This window comes from Natator depressus, chromosome 12, assembly GCF_965152275.1.
Source record: "Natator depressus isolate rNatDep1 chromosome 12, rNatDep2.hap1, whole genome shotgun sequence".
Taxonomy (NCBI): Eukaryota; Metazoa; Chordata; order Testudines; family Cheloniidae; genus Natator; species Natator depressus.
In genome coordinates, this window is record NC_134245.1 from 2,396,039 (window position 1) to 2,405,404 (window position 9,366).

General features: G+C 52.2%; 1 protein-coding gene across 1 annotated transcript in view; it reads right to left on the reverse strand.

Annotated features, from left to right (window-relative positions):
- The window catches only part of CARMIL2 (capping protein regulator and myosin 1 linker 2), a 131,178-nt gene extending 122,320 nt beyond the window's left edge, over positions 1 to 8,858 (reverse strand). Inside the window, exons 1-3 of the mRNA XM_074968329.1 lie at positions 8,819 to 8,858; positions 4,265 to 4,356; positions 3,952 to 4,002 (exon numbers count right to left, since the gene is read on the reverse strand). Of these exons, the coding sequence (XP_074824430.1) occupies positions 3,952 to 4,002; positions 4,265 to 4,356; positions 8,819 to 8,858 (183 nt within the window). The remainder of the gene's footprint in view (positions 1 to 3,951; positions 4,003 to 4,264; positions 4,357 to 8,818) is intronic.
- Positions 8,859 to 9,366: the final 508 nt, after the last annotated feature.

Genomic DNA, 9,366 nt, shown 5'->3' on the forward strand with positions numbered 1-9,366 from the left:
CCCTGCGACACTTCCTCCGCGGGGGAAAGGCGATGGGGATTTCAGTGGGCACATGGGAAACTTGGAAAGTTTAAAAAAGAAACTCGAGATCCTTCTTCAGCCCCTCTCTGCACACAATGCTCTGCGTGTGTTGTGCTCCAGGAACCTGGCCCCAGCTCCCCTCCCTTTGGACACAGGGGGTTGTGTTTGCACGCCCCAGTCGCATATGAGTTTACCCCAAGTGCTCACAGATGCACCACCTGGCCAGGGCCCCCTTGTTTATACCCAGCTGCAGCTTCCGCAGGCACTTCCTCCTTGTCTGCTTTGCTTGACAGACAGCTAACTTTGCGGAGTTGCTCACTGCCACATTGTTAGCATTTGTCAGGCTGACAAGGAGAGCGACCATCTCCCGCAGCTCCCATCTTCATGTGAGGCCAGCTGTGTTAGTGCCTAGAGTGGCTTCCCCTGCTGCCCTGCTCCTCCCTTGTAGCAGGAAGAATTCTGGGGGCTCAATGGAGCTTTCACTGGGAAACCCTTATTGTGCTCGTGCAGTTGAAAGGGCGAGGCCAGGGTCTAAATCCTTGAACTTTCCTACTGAGAACTTGCCCTTGGGACTCCCGCTCTTCCTGCTGATGCAGCAGAGATCAGGAATGTCATGCAACTACTGGAGCAGTCAGTTCTACACAAAGCACTGGGATCTGCAAGGGGCTGTAGTTTATGGGAGGGACAAGGCGGGAGCTGGGCATGGGGATGCTGGTTCTGGGAAGGGGCAAGGGATGAAGGGTGTTCACAGAGGGGCCAGGAGCAGGCTTGAGTGTGGGTTTGGCCCAGCTGAGCAATGAGGGTGAGATTTTTCCAGCCCATAATGCATTGCAAGACCAGCAATATCACCCGTGCTCCTGGGCAAGGTTCAGCCGTTGGGGGCCTTTATGAGAAGCCTGCCTGGCTAACCAGGTAATGGGCTTGTGCAAAGTTCCCAGTGACTTCAACAGGCCTAGGCCAAAGCCCTTTGACACAATAACTGTTGCTACCAGCTTCTCCTGACCACTCATAACATTTCTAGTGGGGTCCCATGGGGCTCCGTCCTGGGTCTGGTATGAGTCAGTATTTTCATCAATGACTTGGATAGCGGAGTGGAGTATGCTTTTATCATGAGCAGATGACACCAAGCTGGGAGGGGTTCCACACACTCTGGAGGACAGGATTCAAATTCAAAACGAGCTTGACAAGTTGGAGAATTGTTCCCAATCATTCTCATATCCAGTGGAGTGCCCCAGGGGTCGGTCCTGGGGCTGGTTTTGTTCAACATCTTTATTAATGATCTGGAGGATGGTGTGGATTGCACCCTCAGCAAGTTTGCAGATGACACTAAGCTGGGGGGAGAGGTAGATATGCTGGAGGGTAGGGATAGGGTCCAGAGTGACCTAGAGAAATTGGAGGATTGGGCCAAAAGAAATCTGGGGAGGTTCAACAAGGACAAGTGCAGAGTCCTGCACTTAGGATGGAAGAATCCCATGCACCGCTACAGGCTGGGGATCGACTAGCTAAGCAGCAGTTCCGCAGAAAAGGACCTGGGGATCACAGTGGATGAGAATCTGGGTGAGACAACAGTGTGCCCTTGTTGCCAAGAAAGCCAGCGGCATATTGGGCCGTATTAGTAGGAGCATTGCCAGCAGATCAAGGGACGTGATTATTCCCTTCAATTCGGCACTGGTGAAGCCATACCTGGAGTATTGTGTCCAGTTTTGGTCCCCCCGCTACAAAAGGGATGTGGACAAATTGGAGAGAGTCCAGCGGAGGGCAATGAAAATGATTAGGGGGCTGGGGCAAATGACTTACGAGGAGCGCCGAGGGAACTGGGGTTATTTAGTCTGCAGAAGAGAAGAGCGAGGGGTGATTTGATAGCAGCCTTCAACTACCTGAAGGGGGTTCGAAAGAGGATGGATCTAGACTGTTCTCAGTGGTGGCAGATGACAGAACAAGGAGTAATGGTCTCAAGTTGCAGTGGGGAAGGTTTATGTTGGATATTAGGAAAAACTATTTCACTAGGAGGGTGGTGAAGCACTGGAATGGGTTACCTAGGGAGGTGGTGGAATCTCCATCCTTAGAGGTTTTTAAGGTCAGGCTCGACAAACCCCTGGCTGGGATGATTTAGGTGGGGATTGGTCCTGCTTTGAGCAGGGGGTGGGACTAGGGGACCTCCTGAGGTCCCTTCCAACCCTGAGATTCTCTGAGTCTCTGAGTCTGTGACCTGGGTCAGAGACATCAAGGGTTCTGCAGGGAAATGCTAGGAACAGCCCAGCTTAGACCAAGGCTTCTGTTGTGTTACTCCTAACAAAGCTAAGCCCCAGGGGGAGGGAGTTTGGACTAGACATGGACTGTGCATGTTCCAGGTGCCTTCTCACCACACTCTGCCTGTGGGATTGAATGCTGACTGGGCTGTAGCTTGGAAAATTAGTACCTGCACAGTTTCCTAGCTTTGGAAGAGGTTACCTGTCTCCCCAACTCCCCCCATGGCCCCACTACTTCCCCACCCACCCCCACACTAGAGATCACCTTCCATCCATTTTGCTTTTAAAGGTCATATGCCAGATACATGAAAAGCTTAATGCTCCTGGGAAAAGTGCAGCTCATGGAACTACTGGTCAGTCAGCCTCACCTCAGTCCCTGGAAAAATCATGGAGCAGGTCCTCAAGGAATCAATTCTGAAGCACTTAGAGGAGAGGAAAGTGATCAGGAACAGTCAGCATGGATTCACCAAGGGCAAGTCATGCCTGGCTAACCTAATTGCCTTCTGTGATGAGATAACTGGCTCTGTGGATGAGCGGAAAGCAGTGGACGTGCTATTCCTTGACTTTAGCAAAGCTTTTGACATGGTCTCCCACAGTATTCTTGCCAGCAAGTTAAAGAAGTATGGGCTGGATGAATGGACTATAAGGTGGATAGAAAGCTGGCTAGATCATCGGGCTCAACGGGTAGTGATCAATGGCTCCATGTCTAGTTGGCAGCCGATATCAAGTGGAGTGCCCCAAGCTTCAGTCCTGGGGCCGGTTTTGTTCAATATCTTCATAAATGATCTGGAGGATGGTGTGGATTGCACTCTCAGCAAGTTTGCAGATGACACTAAACTAGGAGGAGAGGTAGATACGCTGGAGGGTAAGGATAGGATTCAGAGGGCCCTAGAGAAATTAGAGGATTTGGCCAAAAGAAATCTGATGAGGTTCAACAAGGACAAGTGCAAAGTCCTGCACTTAGGACGGAAGAACCCCATGCACCACTACAGACTAGGGACCGAATGGCTCGGTAGCAGTTCTGCAGAAAAGGACCTAGGCACTTTGGGATGTGTAAGTAGGAGCTTTGCCAACAGATCGAGGGACATGATCGTTCCCCTCTATTCAGCATTAGTGAGGCCTCATCTGGAGTACTGTGTCCAGTTTTGGGCCCCACACTACAAGAAGGAGGTGGAAAAATTAGAAAGAGTCCAGCGGAGGGCAACAAAAATGACGAGGGGACTGGAACACATGACTTATGAGGAGAGGCTGAGGGAACTGGGATTGTTTAGTCTGTGGAAGAGAAGAATGAGGGGGGATTTGATAGCTGCTTTCAACTACCTGAAAGGGGGTTTCAAAGAGGATGGATCTAGACTGTTCTCAATGGTAGCAGATGACAGAACAAGGAGTAATGGTCTCCAGTTGCAGTGGGGGAGATTTAGGTTGGATATTAGGAAAAACTTTTTCACTAGGAGGGTGGTGAAGCACTGGAATGAGTTACCTAGGGAGGTGGTGCAATCTCCTTCCTTAGAGGTTTTTAAGGTCAGACTTGACAAAGCCCTGGTTGGGATGATTTAGTTGGGGATTGGTCCTGCTTTGAGCAGGGGGTTGGACTAGATGACCTCCTGAGGTCCCTTCCAACCCTGATATTCTATGATTCTATGTCAGCCTCCAAAGCGTTGCACGCAGAGAAAGCACTTACCCTGACCGGGAGCATCACCTGCAGCACATATGCCCTCCAGGGGGTTAAAACCTGCACAGGAGGGAAATCAGAGTCACAGCTGTGATTACTGAGAGGGTAAGTGCTGTGCATTTATACTCCCTACTAACCCTGGAGGAGCAGTTCAGGGCACATAACTGTTTCCATTCTAGCCCCCTGCTTGGACATTTTTACCTTAGGAGGGTAAAATTACCGAGTGTTAGGTGACATCAGAACATTTCAGAGACTCAAGCCTGGGAATTCTAGGCTCAGACCCAGAACACTGGGATGCAATTCTTGAGTTACCAGAACGTACCAAGATGTCGTCTTCATACTTGGATTTGACCTGCAGCTGGACAGGCTTCACCAGGATTATTTCCTTCGGCCCCAGCAAGGCGGTGATGCTGTCTGAAAAGACAACACCCAATCAAACAAGCTGGCAGAGATAGGCAGGCTGATCAGCCTGTCAGCGGCCCATGTGAAAGAAACTGGGGTCTCCCCAAAGCGCCCTGTGAGATGCCATCTACGTCAGAGCCAGCACTAGCTAACCCCTGCTTTTCATTCTCAGCAGAGTCTGGCCAGCAACTGAATTCCCCATGCCCCTATATGGGGCTCATGGAGGGGGTAACAGGAGGATAACACCTGGGGATGCAGGTAAGAGAGACTGGGGTGAGATTTTCAAAGCAGTCTAGGGGATTTAGACATGCTGATTTTAATGGATCTCAATCCCCTAAACCATTGTATCAATCTGAACCCTTTCTTCATGTCCTGCTGCCAGTCACATGGCATGGCATGCCAGTCACATGGCATGGAAATACATTAATTCCCTTGTCACATGACAGCGGCTGGTATCCACTGATAGCAATGACTATCGTTACCCTCCAAAACCAATAATAACCACCACAAATGGCTGACACACCTGAAGATGTCCAGGGTGGGGTCTGGGGAGATGGTCTGACCCAGGACACACAAGAGGATCATTCTGCCTCTTCTTGGACATCTATTAATAGCCTTCCAGCACTGAACCTCAAGGGCTTTCTGATCACACACCCACTTCTTGTTTTCGAACACACGGAGATCTCAGGACTTGTCTACATGGGACATTAGCATATGAGAAGCCCTGGTGAAGCTCTACAGAGCAATAGCTTGTCATGAAGTAATGTCCCACATGGACATTGCTGTTTGTCCCAGTGCACTGCAGAACTGTTAGTGCATTGTAGCAGTGTCCACACAGGCTGTTACTGCTCAGCAAGCTGGTGTGCTGTAGTCCCTCCCTGGCTTGCCAGGAGCGAACACCCTGGGTCGGCAGCCCCTCAGGCTCGCTCTTCATCTCAGACTTGCCGTAAATGTGCCTCTGTGAGGATTTTTCTTTCACTCCCAAAAGCTTTTCCCTTGCTGGTCACCCAAGTGCCATTTTGGACAGTGCTCAAGCACAGAATGTCATTGTAACATGGCAAGGATGCATTGCTTAGATATGTTGCCTGAGGACCCCTGACTCTCCTGGGATCTTTGAGGCCTCCTTGTCTGGGGGCTATTTGTGAAATTGCCTCCGCCTTTCTTGTGTCCAGTTGATCTCCTTCATCCCTGTATGTCCTTTGTAAGGAATCTTGCTCAGACCAACGAGGAGTTTGCTCCCGTCCAGTTTAAAGCCCTTTTCTTTGTCACACTGCAGATCACTACACAGTCTCTCATTGTGATCATTTTTCCCCAATTGCTAAATTGTCAACAATTACATCCATTCCACCCAGAAACGCAAAGATCGGCGACAAGATGCTTTGGCAACTTCAGATGCTGAGACAATCCCAGAGGGAGGTCACTACATCTACCCGAAGAGACATTGGCGGTGCAGAGTTTTGAGCTGTCTGGTCAGACTTTGGCTTACATCACAAAGAAAATGTTCTTGTGTAGACACATCTTCCTGTACCAATTGGCTGCACTCACATGAAACTCAGTTGATCACCGTGACCCTAATATTACCACAATGTCTGAATTAGCTTCTCCCCAGACATGTGGGGATCGGGGGAGAAGAGATCTCACCTCTCTGAGACCCTGGGCTTCTCTGGACCCTCCTTCCAGCCTTTCCCGCTCCCTCCCGGTCTCTCTTAACTGGCTGATTTCTCTTTGCCAGGAAAACTTGGAAGGGCTGCAGCTATGACAGATGCCATCTTGGCCAACACCAGAGATTGAACCGGGGGCCTCCACCCACATCCACAGGCTGAACTAGAGAGCCAGGCTCCCTGCCTGGGGGCTGGCACAGACACACGCCCTCCGTGACCCGGCCCAGAGGGAGACCCATTGCACCCCTGCCTCATGGGTTACACAGCCAGCTCCTCCAGTGGCAGGAGCGGACATCAGACCTGGCTCTGTTCACAAGTGTTTTGTTCTGATCTGGCTGGCTTGCCGTTAGACTCCTGGCTGCCGGTGCCCTGTTTTAGGTACGTGGCTTGGTGGCCGTGGGGGATGTGGAGTTTAAGCTTCTTGCTCTTGCTGGTCTAAGCTATGGCTCCTCCGGCTACTGACTGTCTGCAACCACGGCCTTTGTCTGTGCAGATCCGAAACCCCAGAGTGGGGGATGCTTTGTAGCTTCCCTTATCCGAGCACACTGCACAGACCCCTCCTGCCAGAAGCTCTGTGTGTGCCCTCCATTCCTCCCCCCATACCACAATGCCCTATTCTCCCCTCCACCACATGCCCTCCCCCATGCCAGGGGCTGGGTGTGTCCCCATTCCACCTTTCCCCCATGCCAGGGGCTGTGTCCTCCATGGCCTGTCCCCCGTTCTCCCCCCTGCATACAAAGATCTCTGTGTGGCTCCCCAGTTCCTCTTTCCCCCAGCTCAGGGTTTTGTCACTCCCCCACCCCCACCCATCCTTCTCACCATTCATAATTCTTTTCTGTCTGCTAGGGAGATTAGGGTGTCAGTAATTTGCAAACTGGATACCATCAGATTAGGCGTCGATAGAGACTGGGAGTGATTGGGTCACTACAAAACCTAAACTTAATTTCCCCACTACTAATTTCTCCCTACTGTTACTCACACCTTCTTGTCAACTGTCTGTAATGGGCCACTCTCTTATCACTTCAAAAGTTATTTTTCCTCCCTTGGTATCCTGCTGTTAATTGATTTAACTCATTAGACTGACCTCACGCTTGGTAAAGCAAGCCCCCATCCTTTCATGTATTTATACCTGCTCCTATATTTTCACTCCATGCATCCAATGAAGTGAGCTGTAGCTCACAAAAGCTTATGCCCAAATAAATTTGTTAGTCTCTAAGGTGCCACAAGGACTCCTCTCCTCATAGTCTTTTTAAGATGAACAGGAACTAGGAGTCTGTAACTTACCAAGAAGGTGCTAATGGCTGCTATCAACTAGCCCTTTGATCTGCACCCAATTACCCCGGGGGCAGCAGCAGAAGCTGGGTCTGCTACCTAGATGCCAGGGGCTCCATGCGCCCCCTTGTGAACAGTTCCCCGTTCCCCCTCCTCCCCGGATGCCCTAATCCCAGGGCCCTTCAGGCAGGCCTTGCCTTCATAACGCCCCTCCCTGGCAGAGGCGGATTATAGTTTATGGGGCTCTGTATCAGAGCAAGTGGGGGCTTCTCCCCACCCCTTTGGCCTGCAGTCTCCCTCCCTCCCTCCACCCGGTGCTCCTGCCGGGGAGTGGGGTCAGAGCACGGGGATTAGGGTTTATTACAGAAACGCAGTGCAAGTAATCCATGCCAACCCCAATCCAAGTCCACGTATCCCCAGCACATATAGCCTTTACCACCCCATGGCATCTACTTCGCAGATATAGCACATACCATACTCCAGCACCATCCACCTTCCCCCAGGACAGCCACCCCTGCCCTCCCAGCTGGAGTGCCATCCCACTCTTCCCAGGGGGAAGCCCCCAGCCTCTCACCAGGGGAGCACCCCTCACCCCCCAGTCCATTAGCCTTATCTCAGATAAGCCACAGGTGGCCCTGACACTGTTCCCCTGGCTCTCTGCCCTCTCCAGCCCTCACAGGCAGCTCCCTTTGCTGCTCCCTGGCCTTCAGCCCCGGCTCTCCAGCCTGGGGAGGTCAGCCAGCAAACTCCTCTTGCTGATCTTCTTCCTCCCTTCCCCCTGAACCTCCTACAGCTTCTGCAAGGGATCACCTCCCTCTGCAATCTTCCCTGATCCTTCACAGCCCCAGGTGCTGCCCTGTCCCTTCAGCTAGCCAAACTGGGAGCAGCTGCATGGCACAGGGGCACTGGGCCTGGCTCATTTAAAGGGGCCAGCCACCCTGTGATGTCTAATTTTCCCCTTCCATTCTTCTGATTTTGGTGAGGACCAGTCGGGGTCTGCCCACAGATGCCGAGAAGATTCCCTGAAACTTTGGCCTGGATCAGATGAGGTGTTCAAAAGTTATCACGTTACAGACAGAGACCCTCACATGCTCAGCCAAATACTGGTAAGGCCAGGTTTTCCAAAGCAGCCACTTCAGGGGTGGATTGTGGGGACTCTGCTGGGACTCAGAGCCCAGTCTGCAGCGGGGCTATGCACCGGTAAATCACGTTAGCACCAATAGGATCGTCAGCTCCTCTGAAGAGCATGTCCCAAGCTGGGCACCCTAAATGAATGGAAATTTTTGGTCCTAGAGACTTTCCCAAGCTCACTCAGTACATCAGCATCAGAGCCAGGAGAGAACCCAGGAGTCCTGAGTCCCAGCCCCTTGCTCTCCCCTCTACAACATCTAGAGAAATAAAGAAACAAAGACCCAGCTCCCACCCTGTGCAGTTGGCCCCACGACAAAGCAGGCACAGAGAGCACAGGGAGCAAGCCAGGCCTCACCACCTTCCACGTGGCCTCAGTGGCTCTGGGAAGCTCTGAAAAGGGTGCTGCTTACCTTGCAGGTGGCATGGGATCCCTACCGGGGAGAGAGCCATCCTGGGGCTCCTGGGAGACTGGCCAAGGTAGCTGCACGGGCTACCAGAGCAGCATCTTTCAGCCCAGCCTGCAGTCAGAATGAAACTGGCCCTGCTCAGAGGAAACGATGAGGTTACTTACCAACCGGTAGTGCCGCTGCTTTGCACCCCTCCTCCCTCAAGCTGCCTCTTCCTGCCCCTCAGCCACGATTCAGCCAGAGAGCAAGTGGAGCAAAATGAAAGCGTCTAAGCTAGCAGCCCACGCAGGCCCAGAGACGGCGACGGCATTCGCCGAAACAACAGTGCCCTGCCGAGGAGACAAACGCCAGGGGACAGCAGCCCACAAACTGCTCTGGCTTGGCAGGGAAGAGGAGCTCAACACAAGTGCGGAAACAGTTATTTCTCCTTTCCCCTTAATCCTAATCCACCATCTCCCCCCGTCACCCTGCTGTCCCAGCCCTGAGCTCTCCCACACCACAGCTCTACCAGCGCTCCTCAATCCTGACCCACAGTCCCCCTGCTAGTCCAC